Source organism: Salmo salar, chromosome ssa19, assembly GCF_905237065.1.
Source record: "Salmo salar chromosome ssa19, Ssal_v3.1, whole genome shotgun sequence".
Classification (NCBI taxonomy): domain Eukaryota; kingdom Metazoa; phylum Chordata; class Actinopteri; order Salmoniformes; family Salmonidae; genus Salmo; species Salmo salar.
In genome coordinates, this window is record NC_059460.1 from 34,888,887 (window position 1) to 34,916,386 (window position 27,500).

A 27,500-nucleotide genomic window follows, 5' to 3' on the forward strand; every position below is an offset into this window, starting at 1 on the left:
CCGGTGACGTCGACCGCCGAACGCCGCCCGAACAAGGAGAGGGACTGACTTCGGCGGAATTCGTGACAGGTCTGATGCTTTAATATTTTTGTAATTAGGCCCGTTTAATTTTGTCTGGCTTGCCGTTCCAAATAATATTTAATATTATTTGCAGGTCGCTAGGTGTAGGCCAGGCCATAATCAAACAGGTAAACTAGGATATGACTAAAGAGTCAGGGTGAATTTTCCACAAATAGACAGGTATTTACCTTTCCATGGTAGCAAGAGTTTATCTATTTTTGCTAACTTTCTATGAAAATGTATTGTAGTGAGATCATTTGTTTCGGGATATGAATACAGAGTATGTCCACATCCCCGTCAGATCATTTTATTGGTAAACTACACGGTAATGTAAAATTTGTATTGTTTAGTGATCCAATACATCATTTGGTTGTAATCCAGAGAGGTTAGAAAAAGTATCTAGATCCTCTGAGGCCGTGGATCCAAGTTGTGGATTTAAAAGAAACATGAATCATCAGCGTACAATGACACCTTTGTTTCTAAACCCTGGATTTCTAACCCCTTAATATTATTGTTGGGTCTGATTTTAACAGCTAACATTTCGATTGCCATAATAAATAGATATGCCGATAGTGGACAACCTTGTTTTACTCTTCTTGACAGTTTAAAACTTTCTGAGATGTAGCCATTATTTACTATTTTACACCTAGGGTTACTATACATAACTTTAACCCAATATATGAGATTCTCCAAAATTGAAATGTTCCAGACATTTAAAGTCTTTTCAAAAGTCAGCTATGAATACTGGTTGGTTGGTTTCCCAGCCACGTAAATCCTCATTATCTTTTCTTATTACCTGCTCAGCCATTACAAATATAACTGGCTATAATTATTTCACCATTTGCCATAATGAGATAGACGTTTCAACTCTACTTATCATGATATACAGTATGTTTGTAGACTTACCATTAGAAAATACCATAAAGATTGAGTATATAGCTGTACCATGATAGCTGTACCGTGATAAACCTCCCCCATCCCGAGTTGGGTTGTGGTCCCAGTGACTGGCAGACCACCCCAAGGGCCCCTGAGAGACGAGGACAGATCCTTCAAAAAGAGCCCACAGTGTCACCCAGAGAACAGAAGCAGATCAACCGCCAAAAGCATTTCCAAAGGCCTCACATCGATTGTATTATATACAGTTATTTAAAAAAGATATATACAGCGCTAGTCAAAAGTTTGGACACACCTACTCATTCAAGGGTTTTACTTTATTTTTGCTATTTTCTACATTGTAGAATAATAGTGATGACATAAAAACTTTGAAATAACACATATGGAATCATGTAGTAACCAAAAAAAGTGTTAAATAAATATATGTTTTATATTTGAGATTCTTCAAAGTAGCCACCCTTTGCCTTGATGACAGCTTTGCACACTCTTGGCTTTCTTTCATCCAGCTTCATGAGGTAGTCACCTGGAATGCATTTCAATTAACAGCTGTGCCTTGTTAAATGTTCATTTGTGGAATTGATTTTCTTCTTAATGCGTTTGAGCCAATCAGTTGTGTTGTGACAACGTCTTCCCTGTGGCTCAGTTGGTAGAGCATAGTGTTTGCAACGCCAGGGTTGTGGGTTTGATTCCAATGGGGGGCCAGTACAAATTTAAAAAAATAAAAATAAGATGCATGAAATGAAATGTATGCATTCACTACTGTAAGTTGCTTGGATAAGAGTGTCTGCTAAATGACTAAAATGTAAATGTAAAAATGTAGGGGTGGTATACAGAAGATAGCCCTATTTGGTAAAAGACCAAGTCCATATTATGGCAAGAACAGCTCAAATAAGCAAAGATAATTGACAGTCTATCATTACTTTAAGACATGAAGGCCAGTCAATATGTACAATTTCATGAAGTTTGAAAGGTTCTTCAAGTGCAGTCACAAAAACCATCAAGCGCTATGATGAAACTGGCTCTCATTTTGCATACAAAAAAAATATGTAATCTATTTTAGAATAAGGCTGTAACGTAACAAAATGTGGGAAAAGTCAAGGGGTCTGAATACTTTCCCTATGTACTGTATATATTATTTATATTTTTACCCCCAAAAAGTTTTAAACCTACTCTGAAGGTTTTGAGAAACATAGGTAAAATCACATACGTTTCTATACTCTCATCCCCTTTGAACGAGCTCAACCAAAACAAAACTCATCTCCAAAGTGGCACAGCGGTCTAAGGCACTGCATCTCAGTGCTAGAGGCGTCATTACAGACACCCTGGTTTTGATTCCAGGCTGTATCACAACCGGCCGTGATTGGGAAGTCCCATACGGCGGCGCACAATTGGCCCAGTGTCGTCTGGGTTAGGGTTTGGTCGTGGTAGGCCTTCATTGTAAATAAGAATTTGTTCTTAACTGACTTGCCTAGTTAAATAAAGGTTGAATAATATATATATATACATACATACATACATACATACATACATACATACATACATTGGTATACAAAGCAAATGGACAACCGAAATCCGGAGCAGAGACCATATGTGTCTTTGTCTTTTCAAAAGCCTCCTGGCGGTCGGGGCTCCAACGGACAATGACTTTCAGACTGGTAAAATATATAAGTGGCGCAACAACCTGGGCAAAGTTGTTGCAAAAAAGTCCAGTAGTAGCTAGTCATTCCCAAGAATCAGCAAAGTTCCTTGTGAGAAGCTAGCATTGATGGCCTCCACTTTTGTCAGGACCGGTTGGAATATACGTTTAAGTCATTTAGCAGACGCTCTTATCCAGAGAGACTTACAGGAGCAATTAGGGTTAAGTGCCTTGCTGAAGGCACATTGACAGATTTTTCACCTTGTCAGCTCGGGGATTTGAACCAGCAACCTTTTGGTTACTGGCCCAACGCTCTTAATTGCTATGTCACCTTTTTCCTTCAGAGACAAGTGTGCCAAAAAGACATCTAGGTTTTCTAGATTCTCAAGTTACTCAGCTGTCCCAGAGGCACAGGGTGTATTGGGCTTTCCTCGTGCTCTTGAGGAAGACTATAGTTAATGGTGACAGCAGTGGCAGAACAGCACTACCGGTTTCCACTGACTTTTCCACCCGATCGTAGCGGGTGAAGTATGATTTCAACACGTTGACATGACACAGCCAGGTTTTCTTCCTGCAATAAAATCAGGACTTGTTCACCCACATCAAAAGTTTCGATCGTATCAAACTTTCATTTTCATTTGCACCTTCTCCAGATTCTCACTGCCAAACTCTAAGGCGTGAAAAGCACTAATGTACTCCAACAGATTTGTTTTTGTGTTTAAGGTGTTACCCTACAACAACCTCTCTCTCAGACAGCTCTAAAGGACCTCTGACGTGATGTCAAACACGAGCTCATTAGGAAAATCACGGCTCCCAGTATTGTTAAGGCCCTGGTGAAATTCTTCTAAAAGTTTTGACTTCCGTTGTTAGTGTAATCAGACCAAAGTTCGAATTTCATGTCAAAGGTTTTCCAGCAAATGCTACAAAAAAATCACTGTCATTCGTGTGAACAAAAGACGGAGAAAAGGGGGGAGGAGGGCGGGTGCCTTGTAAGAATTTGCCAACAAGTAGGTAAACCACCACTACCCTCCATATTATTGGCCAACGTGCAGCCATTGGAAAACAAACTGGATGATCTACGATTAAGACTATCCTACCAACGGGACATTAAAAACTGTAATATCTTATGTTTCATCGAGACGTGGCTAAACGACGACACAGATAATATAGTTCTGGCTGGCTTCTCCGTGCATCGGCAGGACAGAGCAGCTACTTCTGGTAAGACGAAGGGTGGGGGTGTGTGTCTATTTGTCAATAACAGCTGGTGAGCGATGTCTAATATTAAAGAAATCTCGAGGTATTGCTCGCCTGAGGTAGAGTACCTCATGATAAGCTGTAGACCACACTATCTACCAAGAGTTCTCATCTATATTATTTTTAGCCATCTTTTTACCACCACAAACCGAGGCTGGCACTAGACCACACTCAACCAGCTGTATATGGCCATAAGCAAACAAGAAAATACTCATCCAGAGGCGGTGCTCCTAGAGTATACCACCTCAGTCACTGGCTTCATCAATAAGTGCATCGACGACGTCTACCCCCAGTGACCGTACGTACATTTCCCAACCAGAAGCCATGGATTACAGGCGTCATCCGCACCGAGCTAAAGGCTAGAGCTGCCGCTTTAAAGTAGCGGGACACTAATCTGGACACTTATAAGACATCCCGCTATGCCCACAGACGAATCATCAATCAGGCAAAGCGTCAATACAGGACGAAAATTGAATCATACTACATCGGCTCTGACTCACGTCGGATGTGGCAGAGCTTGAAAACTACTACGAACTACAAAGGGAAACCCAGTCACGAGCTGCCCAGTGAAGCAAGCCTACCAGAGGAGCTAAATGTATTTTATGCTCGCTTCAAGGCAAGCAACACGGAAACATGCATGAGCGCACCAGCTGTTCTGTACGACTGTGTGATCATGCTCTCCGTAGCCGATGTAAGCAAGACCTTTAAACAGGTCAACATTCACAAAGCCGCGGGGCCTGACGGATTTCCAGGACGTCTGGCCCCGCATGCGCGGACCAACTGGCAAGTGTCTTCACTGACATTTTCAACCTCTCCCTGACCGAGTCTGTAATACCTATGTGTTTCAAGCAGACCCCCATAGTCCCTGTGCCCAAGAAAGCAAAGTTAACCTGCCTAAATGATTACTGACCCGTAGCACTCACGTCGGTAGTCATGAAGTGCTTAGAATGGCTGGTCATGGCTCACATCAACACCATCATGCTGGAAACCCTAGACCCACTCCAATTCGCATACCGCCCCAACAGATCCACAGATGACGCGATCTCAATCACACTCCACACTGCCCTTTACCACCTGCTCACATTGAGGGAGAGGTTGTTGTGCTGGCACCACACTTCCAGGTCTCTGACCTTCCTATAGGCTTTTGTCTGGATGCAGGATGTCCTGACTGGATTCGGAGTGCTTCCAGCTTCATCTCTCTTGGTCGAATAGAATGTTCACGTTGTTGTTTGTCTGCATCCTCATCTTGTCTTTCCCTGTGCTCCAACTCCAACCAAATAATGTCACTCAAACAGAAGGGTGAACTAACAGTCACTGACCACAACCAAACAAAACAGGTAGGGTTTTAGGATGGGTTCTGAAAGACACTCATGGGGGTGTCCACTGAAAGTTGACTAGCAACAACAACTGGGACCTAAAAGGGACCCACCATGAGCTGGGACCTAAAAGGGACCCACCATGAGCGCCCACTAAATTTGCCCAACAGGCAAACAAAAAAATTATGTGCCACCAATCAGTGCGCAGTACATGCTAACGTGCTAACGTGCTAGCCTCTAAATATAAATGGAACAATCAAAGCCTGTAACACTATATAGTAAAATACTAAACCTAAATACCCCATTTCATATTGTTAAGTTCAAACGAATACAATATAAAACTACCTGACACCATTCAAACCTTGGACTTCATCTTTACGCCTCTCCTCTTGGTAATTTATTTCCTTCAGAGCGGGCTCCCTTTTCTCTCCCTTCCTCCCTTCCTCCATCCCTCCCTCCATTCCAGGAAATATATTTTAAACTTGTATGAACTAGATTTTATTGTGTCAAAGGATAATTATTGTGTGTGCTGCTATTGATAACATGTAATGTCACCTTATTTGAAATAAAGCCTTCTCGTCCCCTATAGATATTGATGAGTGCCAGTCTGCCAGGTGCCACCAGGAGGCTGTGTGTTATAACACCCAGGGGTCCTTTACCTGCCAGTGCAGGCCAGGTTACCACGGTGACGGCTTCTACTGCTCCTCAGGTACGTTTCTGTGGAATGGAAGGCCATCATGGTTGCCTGTCAGGTAAAGACCTGACTTGCTCTGAAGTCACGAAACGTTTTCTTCATATTCTGACCCTTTCAGTTAAAACATGACCCTTATCCATTACAGAATGTTTACAGAATGTTTACAGACTGTTTACAGAAGGGCTTGAACAGTAATGGGGTAATGTTCCATAGCAACACTCCCTTCTTCCCCCTCTTCCTCCCCCAACATAGCCTTTACTGTTCCCACAGAGGGATGAGTAGATAACAAACCCAGTAAAACAGACCCAGACCTACTGCGTCACCAGCCACTGATGTTCAGCTGTACCCCAGGGGTCACTGGCTCATAGCTGCCTGCCTTAACTCTCTTAGTAAATACATTTCACTTTGGCTACAGTGGATACTTTGTAAAAACGAGACACACAATCTCTCTCTCTCTATCTCTCTCGCTTTTCCCAAAGCACTGTCACGACTCCCGCCGAAGTCGACCCCTCTCCTTGTTCGGGCGGCGTTCGGCGGTCGACGTCACCGGCTTACTAGTTGCCACCGATCGATGTTTCACTGTTCGTTTGGTTTTGTCTTTATTGTGTACACCTGTTTTGATTTTCCCTAATTATGTTTATTATTTAAACCTTTGCATTTCCTGTTTGTCTTGTCGGTAATTGTTTCCTGTTGTGTGTGAACGGAGGTGTTTTCTCTGCGATATGTATCGTCCTCGGAGAAGACTTATTGATTATTTAAGTAAACACGTTTGTTTACATTGATCCCTGTGTCCTGCGCCTGACTCCTGAACTTCTCCTAAATATAATCATGACAGAATTACCGACCACAATGGAGTCAGCAGGAGCAGCCAGTTCGCCTATTCAGATAGAGGAGCGCGTTCAGCAGCAGGCGAGTATGATCCAGGAGCTTATAACTGCCATGGATTGCGTGCTACGGACCATGGAGAGAGTGGAGAAGAGAGGATGTCCCGTTGACCCAGCCACACCACCGCCCGGCACACCTCTGGATCCTATCCAGCCGCCGTCTGGATCTGGTGGGATTCGGCTCTCGCTCCCGGGAGCGTATGACGGAGCAGCTGCCGGGTGTCAGGGGTTCCTACTCCAGCTGGAGCTCTACCTGGCGGCTGTCCAGCCGCCGCCCTCGGGACGCGAGAGAGTGAGCGCCCTCATCTCCTGTTTGACTGGTAAAGCCCTAGAGTGGGCCAACGCCATCTGGGAGGTGGAAGACCCGACTCGGAATAACTACGAGGACTTCTCCCGCCGCTTTCGGGCAGTATTTGATCATCCACCAGACGGAAAAGCGGCGGGAGAGCGCTTGTTCCATTTAAAGCAGGAGATGAGGAGCGCTCGGGAGTTTGCCCTGGATTTTAGAACTCTGGCGGCTGGTGCAGGATGGAATGAGCGGCCCCTGATCGATCACTACAGGTGTGGTTTGCGAGAGGACGTTCGCAGGGAGCTAGCCTGCAGGGACACCACCCTCCACCTGGACCAGCTGATGGACTTATCTATCCAGCTGGATAACCTGCTGGTCTCCCGCGGACGTCCAGATCGGGGTCCGTTGGTTCCATCCTCCAGTCCCTTAGACCCAACACCGATGGAGTTGGGCGGGGCTGGTACTAGGGAGACCGGAGGGGAAACCGTTCCATGCACCAGAGGTGACCGCAGAGGACACACTGCTGGTCGGTGCTGGGGAGGTTTTCCAGGTAATCGAGGTGGTAGGCGGAACACTGGTGGTTCATCTCAGGTGAGTAGGCACACGACTCACCCAGACCCCCCTGTTGCTCACATGTGGTTATCTATAAGATTTCCGGGGTTTTCCCCGCATTCCCAGCATAAGGCGCTAGTAGATTCAGGCGCAGCTGGGAACTTTATAGATCGGTCTTTGGCCAATAGATTAGGGATTCCTATTGTTCCCGTTGATGTTCCCTTCCATATACATGCCCTAGATAGTCGTCCTTTGGGGTCTGGGCTAATTAGGGAGGTCACAGTTCCCATTGCTATGGTGACGCAGGAGAGTCATGAAGAGAGTATTAGTCTCTTTCTGATTGACGCTCCTGCGTTTCCCGTTGTGTTGGGGCTTCCCTGGTTGGCTTCTCATGATCCTATTATTTCGTGGCAACAGAGGGTTCTCAAGGGATGGTCCTGTCAGTGTTCAGGGAGGTGTTTAGGTGTTTCCTTAGGTGCCACTACGGTGGAAAGTCCAAACCAGGTTTCCACCTTGCACATTCCTCCCGAATATGCCGATTTGGCAATCGCCTTCTGTAAAAGGAAGGCGACTCAATTACCACCCCATCGACCGGGGGATTGTGCGATAAATCTCCTGGAGGGTGCTGCACTTCCCAGGAGTCACGTGTATCCTCTGTCACAGGAGGAGACGGCGGCTATGGAAACATATGTCGCTGAATCTCTGGGACAGGGATACATTCGGCCCTCCATTTCACCTGTCTCCTCGAGCTTCTTTTTTGTGAAGAAGAAGGATGGAGGTTTACGCCCGTGCATTGACTATCGAGGTTTGAACCAGATTACTGTGAAATACAGTTACCCGCTACCTCTGATCGCCAGTATGACAGAGTCATTGCTCGGGCGCGCTTCTTCACAAAATTGGACCTCAGGAGCGCGTACAACCTGGTGCGTATCAGGGAGGGGATGAGTGGAAGACGGCATTTAGCACTACATCTGGGCACTATGAGTACCTCGTCATGCCGTATGGGTTAATGAATGCTCCATCCGTCTTCCAATCATTTGTGGATGAGATCTTCAGGGACCTGCACGGGCGGGGTGTAGTGGTGTATATAGATGATATTCTCATATACTCCACCACCCGCGCTGAGCATGTGTCCCTTGTGCGTACAGTGCTTGGTCGACTGTTGGAGCATGACCTTTACGTCAAGGCGGAGAAATGTCTGTTCTTTCAACAGTCCGTCTCCTTCCTTGGGTACCGTTTGTCCGCGTCAGGGGTAGAGATGGAGACTGACCGCATTTCAGCCGTGCGTAATTGGCCGACTCCAACCACGGTAAAGGAGGTGCAGCGGTTTTTAGGGTTTGCCAACTACTACCGGAGGTTTATCCGGGGCTTTGGCCAGGTGGCGGCTCCCATTACCTCCTTACTGAAGGGGGGACCGGTGCGGTTGCGGTGGTCGGCTGAGGCGGACAGAGCTTTTGGTAACCTGAAGGCTCTGTTTACCACGGCTCCAGTGCTGGCGCATCCTGATCCCTCCTTAGCGTTCATAGTTGAGGTGGATGCATCCGAGGCTGGAATAGGGGCTGTGCTATCTCAGCGCTCGGGTAAACCACCAAAACTCCGCCCCTGTGCTTTCTTTTCGAAGAAGCTCAGCCCGGGGGAGCGAAACTATGACGTGGGGGATAGGGAGTTGTTAGCTGTTGTCGGGGCTCTGAAAGCGTGGAGACATTGGCTTGAGGGGGCTAGACACCCTTTCCTCATTTGGACTGACCACCAAAATCTGGAGTATATTCGGGCAGCGAGGAGACTGAACCCTCGCCAGGCTAGGTGGGCTATGTTTTTCACACGCTTTGTTTTCACTCTTTCCTACAAACCAGGTTCCCAGAACGTCAAGGCAGACGCACTGTCCCGGCTGTATGATACAGAGGAGCGGTCCACAGAGCCCACTCCCATAATTCCAGCCTCATGCCTGGTGGCACCGGTGGTATGGGAGGTGGACGCGGACATCGAACGGGCGTCACGTGCAGAACCCACTCCCTCCCAGTGTCCCGTTGGGCGCGTGTACGTGCCGTTTGATGTTCGCAATCGTTTGATCTGTTGGGCCCACACATCACCCTCCTCTGGTCATCCTGGTATAGGTCGGACGGTGCGCTGCCTTACGGGGAAGTACTGGTGGCCCACGTTAGCCAAGGACGTGAGGGTTTATGTCTCCTCCTGTTCGGTATGCGCACAGTGCAAGGCACCTAGACATCTGCCCAGAGGGAAATTACAACCCCTTCCCGTTCCGCAACGACCATGGTCACACCTATTGGTGGATTTCGTGACGGATCGTCCCCCGTCGCGGGGTAACTCCACGATCCTGGTCGTTGTGGATCGGTTTTCTAAGTCCTGCCGTCTCATTCCTTTGCCCGGTCTCCCTACGGCCCTACAGACTGCGGAGGCCCTTTTCACCCATGTATTCCGGCACTACGGGGTGCCTGAGGATATAGTCTCTGATCGGGGTCCCCAATTTACGTCTAGAGTCTGGAGGGCGTTTATGGAACGCCTGGGGGTCTCGGTCAGTCTTACCTCAGGGTTCCACCCCGAGAGTAACGGGCAGGTGGAAAGAGTCAACCAAGAGGTGGGTAGGTTTCTACGGTCCTATTGCCAGGACCGGCCAGGAGAGTGAGCATCATTTATCCCTTGGGCAGAGATGGCCCAAAATTCCCTACGACACTCTTCCACTAACCTTACCCCGTTTCAGTGTGTGCTGGGGTATCAGCCGGTCCTGGCACCATGGCATCAGAGCCAGATCGAGGCTCCTGCGGTGGATGAATGGTTTCGGCACTCGGAGGAGACATGGAACGCTGCCCATGTACGTCTTCAACGAGCCATCAGGCGCCAAAAGGCGAGTGCCGACAGCCACCGCAGTGAGGCCCCGGTTTATGCACCGGGGGATCGGGTCTGGCTCTCGACCCGAAACCTGCCCCTTCACCTGCCCTGCCAGAAGCTGAGTCCGCGGTTTGTGGGGGCATTTAAAGTCCTGAGGAGATTGAACGAGGTTTGTTATAGGTTACAACTTCCCCCTGATTATCATATTAACCCCTCGTTCCATGTGTCTCTCCTCAGGCCGGTGGTGACTGGTCCGCTCCAGCAGTCGGAGGTACGGGAGGTTCCTCCGCCCCCTCTGGACATCGAGGGGGCCCCGGCATATACAATACGAGCCATTATGGACTCCAGACGTCGGGCGAGGGGCATTCAGTACCTCGTGGAGTGGGAGGGGTATGGCCCGGAGGAGCGAAGCTGGGTACCGGCGGAAGACATCCTGGATCCGTCATTAATCCAGGATTTTCACCGCTTCCGTCCGGATCGCCCTGCTCCCCGTCCTCCGGGTCGTCCCCGAGGCCGGTGTCGGCGCGCTGCTGGAGCCGCGCGTCAGGGGGGGGGTACTGTCACGACTCCCGCCGAAGTCGACCCCTCTCCTTGTTCGGGCGGCGTTCGGCGGTCGACGTCACCGGCTTACTAGTTGCCACCGATCGATGTTTCACTGTTCGTTTGGTTTTGTCTTTATTGTGTACACCTGTTTTGATTTTCCCTAATTATGTTTATTATTTAAACCTTTGCATTTCCTGTTTGTCTTGTCGGTAATTGTTTCCTGTTGTGTGTGAACGGAGGTGTTTTCTCTGCAATATGTATCGTCCTCGGAGAAGACTTATTGATTATTTAAGTAAACACGTTTGTTTACATTGATCCCTGTGTCCTGCGCCTGACTCCTGAACTTCTCCTAAATATAATCATGACAAGCACATTCTTATCATTATCCAGCATCATTCTTCCAGTATTCCAGTATTTGTACTTTGCACATTCACCTACTGCAAATCTACCATTCCAGTGTTTTACTTGCTATATTGTATTTACTTCGCTACCATGGCCTTTTTTGCCTTTACCCCCCTTATCTCACCTCATTTGCTCACATTGTATATAGACTTGTTTTTGTACTGTATTATTGACTGTATGTTTGTTTTACTCCATGTGTAACTCTGTTGTTGTATGTGTCGAACTGCTTTGCTTTATCTTGTAAATAAGAACTTGTTCTCAACTTGCCTACCTGGTTAAACAAAGGTAAAATAAATCAAATAAATTATTGGAAAAGAAAACACATTCCTGCTTTGGAGAGAGAGAGAGAGATTGAGGGGGGAGGGGGAGAGAGAAAGAGCTGGGGGGGAGGGGGAGAGAGAGAGAGAGGGAGGGAGATAATTAAAACAGGGCTCAAACAAGGCTCATATTTGGATAAACAATATTGAGAGTGGAATGAGCTGGCTAAATCAAAGCCAACCGGATTAAAGCTTGTAACAGTAACTCCCTACAGTAGCTACACCAGTTATACACTTCCATAATGAATCTATAAAGCTCTGACAACACAGTATGTACTATATTGATTGTTAATGTCTTTCTCTCAGAGCGGATTCTATATATCCATCTAGGTAGACTTCATCTTTAAATCCTCTTTTTTAATCTCCTTCAAACTAATAACCCAACTGCTGACATAAAAGGGCTTTATAAATAACTTTGATTGTTAATTTCCCTCCTTTCAGAGCGTACGAAGACGCAGTGTGAGACCCACAGGGACCGTCACCTAGGCTCTACAGAGTATGGGCCCCAGCCGGTGCCTGGTCAGTACGTGCCTACCTGTGATAGCCAGGGGGCCTACGACGCCACCCAGTGCCACAGCTCCATCAGACATTGTTGGTGTGTTGACCGTAACGGACTGGAGATCCCAGGAACACGCACGGGGCCAGGCAGAGGCAGACCACTGTGTGAGTTATACTCTCCATCGGCCTGATTTAAGAGGACAACTGACTTTAGTGTATATCTATAAACAATGGGAGACTTGAGTGGGTATTTCCGTTAAGTAAACTGAGACTCAAGTCAGAATACCACCCTTAGGGAATCATATGAATAAAGACTCAGTAAACAGAGACTGAAGTCAGAATACCACCCTTAGTGAATCATATGAATAAAGACTCAGTAAACAGAGACTCGAGTCAGAATGCCACCCTTAGTGATTCATATGAATAAAGACTCAGTAAACAGAGACTCAAGTCAGAATACCACCCTTAGGGAATCATATGAATAAAGACTCCTGTATATGTTAGCCACTGTATATGTTAATATTCAATGACACAGCTTCGGGAAGAAGGTACCACTCTCGGTCACAATTTAAAGCTGATGTTTTTGGTACTGCAGGTATAGAACAGGAAACAGTTTGTCCCCCAGTAGGACCTACTCCCAGGCCAGATGTCTGTTGATTGGTTGATTGATTCATCTCTCTACTGTAGGTATAGAACAGGGACCAGCAGTTCGTCCCGCAGTAGGCCCTACTCCCAGGCCAGATGTATACCCTCTACCCCCCGGCACACACCTGCTCTTTGCTCAGAGTGGACGCATCGAGTTTGTTCCTTTGGAAGGCTACAACATGAAGAAGACAGAGGCAAAGACTGTCCTGCATCTACCGGTGAGAAGTTGTTGTTGTTGATGTTATTGTTGACAGTATTGTTGACAGGCCTGCTCCTATCTGAATGTCCTGTCCTGCATCTACCGATGAGAAGTTGTTGTTGTTGACAGGCCTGCACCTATCTGATTGTCCTGTTCGGTATTTACCGATGAGAAGTTGTTGTTATTGTTGTTGTTGACAGGCCAGCTCCTATCAGAATGTCCTGTTCTGTATCTACCGGTGAGAAGTTGTTGTTGTTGTTGTTGACAGGCCTGCTCCTATCAGAATGTCCTGTTCTGTATCTACCGGTGAGAAGTTGTTGTTGTTGTTGACAGGCCTGCTCCTATCTGAATGTCCTGTTCTGTATCTACCGGTGAGAAGTTGTTGTTGACAGGCCTGCTCCTATCTGAATGTCCTGTTCTGTATCTACTGACTACCAGCACCACTAGCCTGGTACCCCATCCATTGTCGCTGCCTTGCCAATACATTTGGTCATTGTTACCATAGCAGTTGGCAAGACAGCACAAACAGATCTGGAACCAGGCTTCTTCTTCTACTGTCAGTGACTAACTCTTCAGTGAAGGCAGTCATATCTGTGGGTGGTTGAGACTGGATGTGTCTGGTTTGCGTTCAATTTGTTTTAAGGTTAAACACCATGTGTATGTTTGGAATAGTTGAATACTGTTAATACGTCGTTGAAGTGGGTTTAGGGAGACTGCATTGTTACTGCAGTTGTCTTTATTTAGGATATAAGGTCACGAGAGATTTGTAGCGGTGGGATTTCCTGTTGCTCAACGGTTTCCCCAATGGAAGCCTACTCCCCAGTACACTACTATCGACCCATAGGGGCTCTAGTCAAAAGTAGTCCACTATACAGTATAGGGAATAGGGTGCAATTTTGGACGTATCTCCTGTTTACTTTGACATTAGGAATCCTTAATCGGGTGATATAGATTGTTATAGTTTGTTTAGGACATTTAAGTATGTATTTCAAATTCCACAACAGTATTTATGTTTAGTCTGATTCTGCTGTTGCCAAGTCATTCGGCTGTTGCCAAGTCATTCGGCTGTTGCCAAGTCATTCGGCTGTTGCCAAGTCATTCGGCTGTTGCCAAGTCATTCGGCTGTTGCCAAGTCATTCGGCTGTTGCCAAGTCATTCGGCTGTTCGGCTGTTGCCAAGTCATTCGGCTGTTGCCAAGTCATTCCTAGAGAATAGAGGGCCATTCAGGAGCCACACCCACCGTGTACATATGTAGTAAAGGTCAATGACTGGGCTGTAATAGGAGGTCTGTAGATAAATACTACACTGCTGCCAAGGTTTCTAACTCGATGGTTTTACTCAAAGAAAAGCTGTTGAGTTGAATGGAAAAGAGTAGGTGTCAGTGAAAGAAAGATTCAGAAATTGAAAAGACTTGGTATTAATGAATGTAAAGGCAAGAAGCCGCCATTTGTTTCAAAGTATTGTGGTTGTGGTGTACTTAAGAATCTCAACCAATTCCTCACAGCATTGGTAGAATGTGTGGTCGTTGAAATTGGGACGAAGCATTATTAAAACCCTTCAGATCCAGTGTACTTCAGGGTTCTCTCTTGGTTTTCTCTCAGCCCGTTCCACCGCTGGTAGGGAGCCAGGTTGTTGTGTAGACTGTTAGCTAGTTCCTATCTGGAGGGGAGGTCTGGTGGAGATCTGGTCTGCATTACACAGACACGCAGACACACACACAGACACACACACACACACACACACATACACACACACACTATATTACAACCACATGCTGACATTTGCCCTCTAATGGTTCACATCGGTGCTGCACCACCAGTGGATTAATACCTAATAACATTCTCTGTTACACTGATCTCCCAACCAGCTGGCTTGAAGTATGCGTACGTGTTTGTGTGCGTGCGTACGTGTTTGTGTGTGTGTGTCTGCGTGCGTACGTGTTTGTGTGTGTGTGTGTGTGTGTGTGCTGTTGGGGGGTTGTAGAGTTGGACAACAGAGAAAACACATTTCCATCTGCAGCATGATGATGATGAACTAAACTAAAATCAACCACTGTTCTGGTAGCTGACCTCTGACCTGTGCGTTGACCCCAGGAGAAGGTGATCATCGGTGTGGCCTATGACTGCGTGGAGAAGATGGTCTACTGGACAGACATTACATCCCCCTCTATCAGCAAGGCCAACCTGCAGGGAGGAGGAGCCATCCCTGTCATCAGATCAGGTCAGTGTTCAGTTCACTCTCAGATCACTTCTGTTCTGTTGGCTTGCGAAATTAGTTGGGTGTCAGTGTTCACATTTTTATCATAGCAGACGCTCTTATCCAGAGCAATTTACAGGAGCAATTAGGATTAAGTGCCTTGCTCAAGGACACATCGACAGATTTTTCACCTTGTTGGCTCGGGGATTCGAACCAGCAACCTTTCAGTTACTGGCCCAATGCTCTTAACCACGGGGCAACCTGCCGCCATCAGTGTTCTAGAATCTGGTGCCAGTGTTCTAGAGTGTGGTGACAGTGTTCTAGAGTGTGGTGACAGTGTTCTAGAGTGTGGTGACAGTGTTCTAGAGTGTGGTGACAGTGCGTTCTAGAGTGTGGTGACAGTGCGTTCTAGAGTGTGGTGTGACAGTGCGTTCTAGAGTGTGGTGTGACAGTGCGTTCTAGAGTGTGGTGTGACAGTGCGTTCTAGAGTGTGGTGTGACAGTGCGTTCTAGAGTGTGGTGTGACAGTGCGTTCTAGAGTGTGGTGTGACAGTGCGTTCTAGAGTGTGGTGTGACAGTGCGTTCTAGAGTGTGGTGTGACAGTGCGTTCTAGAGTGTGGTGCGACAGTGCGTTCTAGAGTGTGGTGCAAGTGTTCTGGAATGTTGAGTCAGTGTTCTGTGACAGTGTGGTGCAAGTGTTCTGGAATGTTGAGTCAGTGTTCTGGAGTGTTGAGTCGGTGTTTGTCGAGTCGGTGTTCTAGAGTGTTGAGTCGGTGTTTGTCGAGTCGGTGTTCTAGAGTGTTGAGTCGGTGTTTGTCGAGTCGGTGTTCTAGAGTGTTGAGTCGGTGTTTGTCGAGTCGGTGTTCTAGAGTGTTGAGTCGGTGTTTGTCGAGTCGGTGTTCTAGAGTGTTGAGTCGGTGTTTGTCGAGTCGGTGTTCTAGAGTGTTGAGTCGGTGTTTGTCGAGTCGGTGTTCTAGAGTGTTGAGTCGGTGTTTGTCGAGTCGGTGTTCTAGAGTGTTGAGTCGGTGTTTGTCGAGTCGGTGTTCTAGAGTGTTGAGTCGGTGTTTGTCGAGTCGGTGTTCTAGAGTGTTGAGTCGGTGTTTGTCGAGTCGGTGTTCTAGAGTGTTGAGTCGGTGTTTGTCGAGTCGGTGTTCTAGAGTGTTGAGTCTGTGTTTGTCGAGTCGGTGTTCTAGAGTGTTGAGTCGGTGTTTGTCGAGTCGGTGTTCTAGAGTGTTGAGTCGGTGTTTGTCGAGTCGGTGTTCTAGAGTGGAGTGTCGGTGTTCGTCGAGTCGGTGTTCTAGAGTGGAGTGTCGGTGTTCGTCGAGTCGGTGTTCTAGAGTGGAGTGTCGGTGTTCGTCGAGTCGGTGTTCTAGAGTGGAGTGTCGGTGTTCGTCGAGTCGGTGTTCTAGAGTGGAGTGTCGGTGTTCGTCGAGTCGGTGTTCTAGAGTGGAGTGTCGGTGTTCGTCGAGTCGGTGTTCTAGAGTGGAGTGTTGGTGTTCGTCGAGTCAGTGTTCTGGAGTGTGGTGCCAGTATCGTAGAATGTTGAGCCAGTGTTCTACTTTGTGCTCCCTTCTACATTTACATTTTTATGTATGTTTTATTGAGTAATGTCTTCCTCTTAGAGCTGGAGAGTCCAGAAGGGATCGCTATAGACCATCTGGGTCGGACCCTGTTCTGGACAGATTCTATGAAGGACCGCATCGAGGTGGCCTCTCTGGATGGGACCAAGCGACGCGTCCTCATCGACACGAACTTGGTCAACCCCCGAGCCATCATCGTTGACCCTGTCAATGGGTGAGTCACCATGTAGATCTGTGCATCTCCTCGAGAAGGGACAGACTGGCCATAGATCAGTTCTACTAATGGGGTCTTGAGGAAAACAACGGGATGGTGTGTTGGAAATGCCTGGGACAAATAATGGTCCCAGTCTGTCCCTCTCCTCCAGTACCCATTCCACTTAGCAGATCTATGGTCCAGTCTGTCCCCCTCCTCCTGTACCCCTAACCATTCCACTTAGCAGATCTATGGTCCAGTCTGTCCCCCTCCTCCTGTACCCCTAACCATTCCACTTAGCAGATCTATGGTCCAGTCTGTCCCCCTCCTGTACCCCTAACCATTCCACTTAGCAGATCTATGGTCCAGTCTGTCCCCCTCCTCCTGTACCCCTAACCATTCCACTTAGCAGATCTATGGTCCAGTCTGTCCCCCTCCTCCTGTACCCCTAACCATTCCACTTAGCAGATCTATGGTCCAGTCTGTCCCCCTCCTCCTGTACCCCTAACCATTCCACTTATCAGATATATGGTCCAGTCTGTCCCCCTCCTCCTGTAACTATTCCACTTAGCAGATCTATGGCCCAGTCTGTCCCCGTCCTCCAGTACCCCTAACCCACATACATCAGATGCTGTACGTGGAACGTCTATGGGTACTGGAGGAGAGGGTTTGGGAAATCTACTGATATAGGTAGATCTACCTCTCCGTGTGTAATGCAGTATCCACTAATCTGTGGGAATATGACATTAACTGTTGTATTAAAGTGCATGTTATGGCACGAAAATCAGTCTATGACGTTATAATAACATCTACTCTAAGACCTGTGTTTAACCATTAGCAATAGCAATCCTTTCATGCAATTTCAAGTCCTTGGAGACTATGCTCACTATCAAAAGCAACTGTGAATCAGTAAGCTATGTGGGGATATATGAAGAGCTTTTCTATGCTAACTCCTTTGCATAGCTAGGCCTGTTATCCAGGATGGCTTATATGCTACAACACCAAGATTTCAAGAAATGTGTACATTATAAAATTTGGTGTCAGAAAGATATTATTATTATTATTATTAACTTTTTATTTAACCAGGGAAAAACACAACGAGACCTTGCTCTCATTTGCAAATGTGCCCTGGGATCAATGCAGAAAAGAAAAGTATACACAATTAAAAGACAAAATTAAATAAATAGCAAATATTATATACACAATAAATAAATAATAAAACAAAACAAACACATTTATCAATCTAAAAATCCCTAAACGTTCTCCTAAACTGACCCAGAGACAACAACACATCCAAACATTATGTTCACTGCTCTGTTCGTTCCACCAGCAACATGTACTGGGCAGACTGGAACCGTGACGCTCCTAAAATCGAGACTTCTGCCATGGATGGGACCAACAGGAGAGTTCTGGTGAAGGATGACCTGGGGCTACCTAACGGACTCACCTACGACCCGCAGAGCTCTCAGCTGTGCTGGGCCGATGCAGGTACAGTGTTACTACAGTCACTACAGTACAGAGCTCTCAGCTGTGCTGGGCCGATGCAGGTACAGTGTTACTACAGTACAGAGACCTCTGTAGATGGGAATAGAGTATTATGTATATATATGTATTATGTATATTAGTATTATGGGATAGACAATGTTTCTGTTGATGTATAATATGTCTCTGGTCTTCAGGAACGCACATGATGAAGTCAATAAAACCCTGCCCAGGGGTTAGTACAGTGCCTTCAGAAAGTATTCATACCCCTTGACTTATTCCACATTTTGTTGTGCTACAGCCTGAATTCAAAATGGTTTAAATTGATTCAAAATGGATTAATTAGATCAGACACAACACCCCATAATGACAAAGTGAAAACATGCTTTTAGAATTTTTTGCAAATGTATTGAATATGAAATATAGACATTTCTAATTTACCTAAGTATTCACACCCCTGAATTGATGTTAGAAGCCCCTTTAGCAGTGATTACAGCTGTACGTCTTGCTTTGTAGGTCTCTAAGAACTTTGCACACCTGTATTGTACAATATTTGCACATTATTCCTTAAACATTTTTTACAGCTCTGTCAAGTTGGTTGTTGATCATTGCTAGACAGACATTTTCAAGTCTTGCCAAAGATTTTCAAGCCGATTTAAGGCAAAACTATAACTAGGCCACTCCGGAACATTCAATATCATCTTAGTAAGTAACTCCTTGTGTTTTAGGTTATTGTCCTGCTGAAAGGTGAATTTGTCTCCCAGTGTCTGGTGGAAAGCAGACTGAGCCAGGTTTTCCTCATAGGATTTTGCCTGTGCTTAGCTCTATTACGTTTCTTTTTATCCTACAAAACTCCCAGTCCTTGCCAATGACAAGCATACCCATAACATGATGCAGCCACCACCATGCTTGAAAATATGTAGCGTGGTACTCAGTGATGTGTTGGATTTGCCCCAAACATATCGCTTTATATTCAGGACATTAAGTTTATTTCTTTTTTTCTTTGTAAGAGTTATTTTTCTTTTTCAAACAATATAAACATATTATGTACAGAAAACAAGACAACAGATAGACGCACACAAACATCAACGACATCACACCTGCCCAGACCCACATGTTCCCACCGCATCTATCTCCAGTGCTTGTAAGACTCTATGCCATACGGCCTCAAATTGCCCACACCTTTTCAATATTTAACTAATAATGCATGATTCTTCCACTGTCTTAACTATGGAGGATCATTTGATTTCTAGTTTAAGTAAAAAAATTTAAAAAATCTAAATGATTGACGTAAAAGTATGGTCCAACCCATTGGATATCTCACCTCACCCTCATATGCCTTGTCTTGAAATAAATATATAGACGGATGAAAAGTACATTTACAGTACATTGTAAAACTTCTGATGAATTATTGCGCACCTACGCTCGCGTAGCGTGCCTCGCGCGCAGACTGACGCTCCTGACACTGCGCGCAGACTGACGCTCCTGACACTACACCAACTCCAGAAAGGTGTAGAAAAAAATAAAAGCCTTCTCATTCCGAAATCTTTATGCAAGTAAAATAAAGACTGCGATCTAAAAAATAATAGTTGTTATATACAGCATCCACCTTCACATAAAAAGTATTTGCTTCTGTAAACAGGATCAGGGTCATTAAAACATAAAAACTCTTAAAAGTCTGATCTCAAGGATCACACTTACAGACAGACTGATTGGCTACCATCTGGGATGGTATTCTTGTAGAATACGTTTCATTTTCTTCCATGTTGTTATAGTGTTCTTAACTAGGAAGTTGTTCACGTTCTTAGCTTTATCCTTTGAAAATAGACTCATAAAAATATCCTGGGGTTGAGCATGGAAATCTTCAAAATGTTCCTCTTTAGTGCATTTAACTATATGTCACAAGTAAAAGCCTTGGGTGGCGAGTTGAAACATTTCCAAGTCTGGAAGGTTAAAACCATCTTCAGACTTAAGGAAGATGTAAAACTACCCTCAGACTTAAGGAAGATGTAAAACTACCCTCAGACTTAAGGAAGATGTAAAACTACCCTCAGACTTAAGGAAGATGTAAAACTTTCCTTTTTATTCTATGAGTTTTATTTGACCATAAAGTCTGTTATGACAGAGTATACAGTACCAGTCAAAAGTTTAGAACACCTACTCATTCAATGTTTTTTCTTTATTTTTACTATTTTCTACATTGTAGAATGATAGTGAAGACGTCAAAACTATGAAATAACACATATGGAATCATGTAGTAACCAAAAAAGTGTTAACCTCTATGGGCTAGGTGGGACGCTTATAAGAAAAATGTTATTACCTTTGCTGTCTTCGTCAGAATGCACTCCCAGGACTTCTACTTCAATAACAAATGTTGGTTTGGTTCAAAATAATCCATAGTTATATCCAAATAGCGGCGTTTTGTTCGTGCGTTCAAGACACTATCCGAAAGGGTAAATAAGGGTGACGAGCATGGCGCAAATCGTGACAAAACATTTCTAAATATTCCATTACCGTACTTCGAAGCATGTCAACCGCTGTTTAAAATCAATTTTTATGCCATTTTTCTCATAAAAAAGCGATAATATTCCGACCGGGAATCTGCGTTTAGGTAAACAGACGAAAGAAAATAAAGCATGGGGTCGACTCGGGCACGCGCCTAAGCCCATAGTACTCTGATCGGCCACTTGCCAAAAGCGATAATGTGTTTCAGCCAGAGGCTGCCTCGATATCGTTCAGCTTTTTCCCGGGCTCTGAGAGCCTATGGGAGCCGTAGGAAGTGTCACGTTATAGCAAAGATCCTCAGTCTTCAATAAAAAGAGCCAAGATGAAACACAACTTGTCAGACAGGCCCCTTCCTGCATGGAATCTTCTCAGGTTTTGGCCTGCCATATGAGTTCTGTTATACTCACAGACACCATTCAAACAGCTTTAGAAACTTTAGGGTGTTTTCTATCCAAAGCCAATAATTATATGCATATTCTAGTTACTGGGCAGGAGTAGTAACCAGATTAAATCAGGTACGTTTTTTATCTGGCCGTGTCAATACTGCCCCCTAGCCCTAACAGGTTAAACAAATCAAAATATGTTATATTTTAGATTCTTCAAAGTAGCCAACCTTTGCCTTGATTATAGCTTTGCACACTCTTGGCATTATCTCAACCAGCTTCATGAGGAATGCTTTTCCAACAGTCTTGAAGGAGTTCCCACATATGCTGAGCACTTGTTGGCTGCTTTTATTATTCTACAACCCTTGAATGAGTAGGTGTGTCCAAACTTTGACAGGTACTATACTTTAAAGAATGTCGTCGGTGGGACAATATTAGTATTATTAGAAATAGAAAAACATTAGGAGCCATGCCAATCTGAAGATCATTATTTACAAGTTAATGGGAAGCCAATTACAGAAAATAGTTTACTTGCATAGTGGAGTCTTTTGTTAAGACATGCTAAACAATGAACCATAATCCCATTTCATATTGTTACTACCCTGCATGAATCAGGTAGCTAATCAACCAGTTTCAATGTTAGCTAGCTAGCCAACATTAGGCTATAACTACAAATGCAAATGGCTCTAAGATATGAATAATATTACTACACAGATCATACGAGTACCGTTAGCTAGCGAGCCAGCTAACGTTAGCTTGCTAGCTAACAGTACGCTTTAAAGTGAAATTAAAACGACTTTCTGACAAAATTAAAAATGCATTATATCTGAAAATGTAGGTGGCTAGACTATCTTACCTGTATACATGGGTGGACCCTTCTTCATCTCTGTCACGGTTGCCATAGTTGACCTTATTTTGAAGATGTAATCCGGAGACAGGTGTTTTATACAACAGCCTTCTGTGGCTTCTGTTTTCGACTCCTTCTGCATATTTAATCAAACGCGAGAATTTACGCCCATCTCCTTAGCTATCATACTCTAATTCCACTAGTCATCCCATTGATTCCAAAACTCGGTCCTCCAGAAAGTGGAGAGCAACACTGATGCAGTTCTAATACGTGATGTCTTTATAATAACCCCCATTAGAAAGGATTACCAACACATACTGAGCAGCTCATGTTATAGACAGAAGCGTGCTCATGGCAGACCAATCCAAACTCATCTCTTGGCATGTCCAGCCCACCCATTATCTCAGCCAATCATTGGTAGAGGAAAGGTTCCTGTCTTTTTACGTTTGCCATTCTGTTGCTTATGAGTTTTGTTATTATTTTATTGTCAGAATTGTGTAAATGTATGGGTCTATAATCAGCAGAGGACTCTCCAGATTTCCCTGGTTTTAATATAACTGAAATAACTGTTTGATGGAACTCGGAAGCACTGAATTAAGTGACGTGTGTGTTGTAATTTGAGTAAATAGGGATGCTACTTTGTCCCAGAATGTCAAATATACAGTGCATACGGAAAATATTCAGACCCCTTCCCTTTTTCCACATTTTGTTAGGTTACAGCCTTATTCTTAAATGGATTACATTTATTTTGTCACGTCTGCTTCCCCCCTCCTGGCGCTTGAGGGCACCAGGCTGCTCTGCATCACACACTCCTGCCATCATCAATTACGCACACCTGCCTTCCCTCGTCACGCGCATCAGCGATATTAGACTCACCTGGACACACTCATCACCTGTTTATTACCTCCCCTATATTTGTCAGTTCCCCTGCGCTGTTCCCCACTGATGCATTAATTCTTTTTTTGTCTTTATTACCCTTGTGCTGACGCTGTTCCTGACTCGTTCCATGTCCATTCTTTATTAAATGTTTGACTCCCCGTACCTGCTTCGCCTCTCCAGCGTCAGTTCATGTGACATTTTTCCTCATCAATCTATAAACAATACCCCATAATGACAAAGCAAAAACAGGTTTTTTTTTTACATTTTTGCAAATGTATTACAAATTAAAAGCAGAAATACATTATTTGCATAAGTATTCAGACCCTGAATACTTGTCCATAAAGGTCCAAGACAGGAATGTGTCAAGGCACAGATCTGGGGAAGGGTACCAAAACATTTCTGCAGCATTGAAGGTCCCCAAGAACACAGTGGCCTCCATCCTTCTTAAATGGAAGAAGTTTGGAACCACCAAGACTCTTCCGGCCAAACTGAGCAATCGGGGGAGAAGGGCCTTGGTCAGCGATGGTCACTCTGACAGAGCTCCAGAGTTCCTCTGTGGAGATGAGAGAACCCTCCAGAAGGACAACCATCTCTGCAGCATCCACCAATCAGGCCTTTATGGTAGAGTGACCAGATGGAAACCATTCCTCAGTAAAAGGCACATAACAGCCTACTTGGAGTTTGCCAAAAAGCACCTAAAGGACTCAGACCATGAGAAACAAGACTCTCTGGTCTGATGAAACCAAGGCTGAACTCTTTGGTCTGAATGCCAATTGTCACATCTGGAGGAAACCTGTCACCATCCCTACAGTGAAGCATGGTGGTGGCAGCATCATGCTGTGGGAATGCTTTTCAGTGGCAGGGACTGGAAGACTAGTCAGGATCGAGGGAAAGATGAACAGAGCAAAGTACAGAGAGATCCTTGATGAAAACCTGCTCCAGAGCGCTCAGGACCTCAGACTGGGGCGAAGGTTCACCTTCCAACAGGACAACGACCCTAAGCACACACTAAGACAATGCAGGAGTGGCTTCGGAACAAATCTCTGAATGTCTTTGAGTGGCCCAGTCAGAGCCCGGACTTGAACCTGATCTAACATATCTGGAGAGACCTGAAAATAGCTGTGCAGCGTGGGCTGCCCATCCAACCTGACAGAGCTTGAGAGGAACTGCAGAGAAGAATGAGAAACTCCCCAAATACAGGTGTGCCAAGCTTGTAGCATCATACCCAAGAAGACTCGCTGCCGAGGGTGCTTCAACAAAGTACTGAGTAAAGGGTCTGAATACTTATGTAAATGTAATATTTCAGTTGTTGTTTTATAAAAACCTGTTTTTGCTTTTTTCATTATGGGGTATTGTGTGTAGATTGAAGAGGGGGAAAAACGATTTAATCCATTTTAGAATAAAGCTGTAAAGTAACAACATTGAATGCTCTGTAATTCTTTGGGAAAACCATTCATACAGTATCTCATATTTTATATATGATCTCTGTTTTTATTGATTCTTGTTTGTCTGCTGATAATTGCTTCAGAGTTCTTGAGTCTCAGAAGGCTGTAGGAACAGTCCCACTGTTGTTTAATTCTGATTCATATACATTTTCATGCGTTCATTGTGGTTTCTAATTAAAGCATTTGTATCTTTTAAAATTATACCTGGTTTTGGGTGTAATCATTTTGTCAGGGCTGCAAGGTGATTATTTCCCATTAAATCATTTATTTAAGTTTAACCTGTAGTTGTGGTAAAATACCATATTCCTGCTTAAGTTCAGAAATATTTTTTTTACTCTTTGCCTTTAAGATTTTTTATGGTCTTTTTCTAAGATAGTAATTTAACTTTTGGCGAGTATGAGATTATCATTCCCCTAATGTACACCTTAAACACATCTCAAATTATGTCGGGGGTCGGCTTTTCTCTGTCCTCTATCTACATTTGTAATGGTAAATAAAGGTCTTCATTTTTTTGTTTACATATTTAATACATTTCGGGTCTTTAAGATGCGCTCTGTCCATTCTCCATATTCTGTCACTAAGTGTATTTCTGTTGGTGTAATTAAGCATGATACAGGAGAATGATCCGATATCACTATATCATGGATTTTTTTTAACCCAGTATGTTGTTGAGTGCATTTTTGGAACAAAAAATATTGTTCATTATTGAATATCTTTTGTTGCTTTGAGAAAAAAAAGGGGTAGTCTTTTGTAGTTTGGAATAATAATTATAATTTATTTGTAGAGATGACATTTTTCAACCTCTTTGGAGACTCCTTGAATTTGCCATTTGTATTGCTACGTCTGTCAATCTTATCGAATGTATGATTTATATTGCCTGCTAAAATAATAGTTCCTGGACATCAACTAAAGTAAAGCTACACAAATGTGGCAAAGAAATAAACTTGTGGAAATTTTAGCAGTTTTACTTTAATCTCTTGTTAAAAATAGGATACATGTTTTAGAATATTTTTATTCTGTAAAGGCTTCCTTCTTTTCACTCTGTCATTTAGTTTAGTATTATGGAGTAACTACAATGTTATCACAGCCATTCAACTCTAGCCTCATGGTGAAATCCCTGAGCGGTTTCTTTCCGCTCTGGCAACTGAGTTAGGAAGGACACCTATATTTTTGTGGTGACATAATGTATTGATACACCATCCAAAGTGTAATTAATAACTTCACAATGCTCAAAGGGATATTCCATTTTTGCTTTTTACCAATCTAACAATAGGTGCCCTTCTTTGTGAGGCATTGGAAAATCTACCTGGTCTTTGTGTTTGAAATCCACTACTTGACTGAGGGACCTTAAGATATGTGTTTGTGTGGGGTACAGAGATAAGGTAGTCATTCAAAAATAATGTTAAACAATATTATTGCACACAGAGTGAGTCCATGCAATTTATTATGTGAGTTTTTAAACTGTTACGTGTAGTGGAACAGGGAGACCCAAGAGCAGACTCAGATGAGGAGACTGGGATGAAGTAACCAAGGTATTTATTGAAACACAGGGGGGAGATGGAGTGCAGGCCAGGGGAAGCTCGGGCGGGTTGCTGGAAACCAGGTGTGGTGGCTGAGGCTGGAGCGAGAGGGGTTGGGACAGGGTAAGCAGGTCCGGAGGGGAATCCAAGGGAGCAGTAGAGTGGGGAATCCAGGACAGAGTAGCAGGATGAGGAGACGTGGGACTGGAGATGGACCAGAATCAGAGGGGGGCGAAACAGCAGCGGAGAGGAAAACAGCATCAGGCAAGGAAAACAGGCACAACAGGATCTAATGGTAACAACGGCTAGAAGCGTAGACTGGCTGAGCAGAGATTAGGATCTGGCAGTGTGGAAGTGGAAGGGCTGAGTATTTGTAGACGTCTTGATTATGGAACAGGTTGCAGCTGGTGGGGAACTGCTCTGACTCCAGCACAACTGTCTCCGCCCACACAATCACACACACAGAGGGAGAGGGAGAGAGAACTGGGGGAGTGGCTGCAGTTCAAGGAAACACAGGACGAACAGTAGAGGGTGTGGCAGAAGCAGATGTGACATAAACAAAGTTTTACTCCTGAACTTATTTAGGCTTACCATAACAAAAGGGTTGAATGCTTATTGACTGAAGACATTTCAGCTTTTGCTTTTAATTAATTTGTAAAAATTTATAAAATCCTTAATCCACTTTGACATTAGATTGGGTATTGTATGTAGGCCAGTGACACAAAATCTCAATTTAATCAATTTTAAATTCAGGCTGTAACACAACAAAATGTTGAAAAAGTAAATGTGTGTATACTTTCTTAAGGTACAGTATATAATATGTATTCTCTTGTCCTCAGGACAACATGATGGGGTGTATGAACCCAGGGTTAGAGTTAGATATATAATATTTATTCTCTGGCCTTCAGGAACCCACTTGATCGAGTGTATGAACCCAGTGCAGGGTGACAGGAGGAAGGCCATGGAGGCGATCCAGTACCCATTTGGAATCACCTCCTATGGGAAGAATATCTACTACACTGACTGGAGGAGGTAGGCTCTGGATCCAGACATAACAATCATAATATCTACTATCTACTACTCTGACTGGAGGAGGTAGGCTGGATCCAGACATAACAATCATAATATCTACTATCTACTACTCTGACTGGAGGAGGTAGGCTGGATCCAGACATAACTATCATAATATCTACTATCTACTACTCTGACTGGCGGAGGTAGGCTGGATCCAGACATAACTATCATACTATCTACTACTCTGACTGGAGGAGGTAGGCTGGATCCAGACATAACTATCATAATATCTACTATCTACTACTCTGACTGGAGGAGGTAGGCTCTGGATCCAGACATAACCATTATAATATCTACTATCTACTACTCTGACTGGAGGAGGTAGGCTGAATTCAGACATAACTATCATAATATCTACTATCTACTA

The 27,500-nt window shown here is 44.6% G+C and overlaps 1 protein-coding gene across 2 annotated transcripts in view; it reads left to right on the forward strand.

Moving 5' to 3' along the window:
• nid1a (nidogen 1a) overlaps nt 1–27,500 on the forward strand; it is a 139,583-nt gene that overhangs the window by 106,375 nt on the left and 5,708 nt on the right. For both annotated transcript variants that reach the window (XM_045702246.1, XM_045702247.1), the window contains 7 exons: nt 5,750–5,869; nt 12,130–12,351; nt 12,874–13,049; nt 15,124–15,250; nt 16,848–17,019; nt 18,329–18,486; nt 26,968–27,091. In XM_045702246.1, coding sequence (XP_045558202.1) covers nt 5,750–5,869; nt 12,130–12,351; nt 12,874–13,049; nt 15,124–15,250; nt 16,848–17,019; nt 18,329–18,486; nt 26,968–27,091 — 1,099 coding nt within the window. The remainder of the gene's footprint in view (nt 1–5,749; nt 5,870–12,129; nt 12,352–12,873; nt 13,050–15,123; nt 15,251–16,847; nt 17,020–18,328; nt 18,487–26,967; nt 27,092–27,500) is intronic.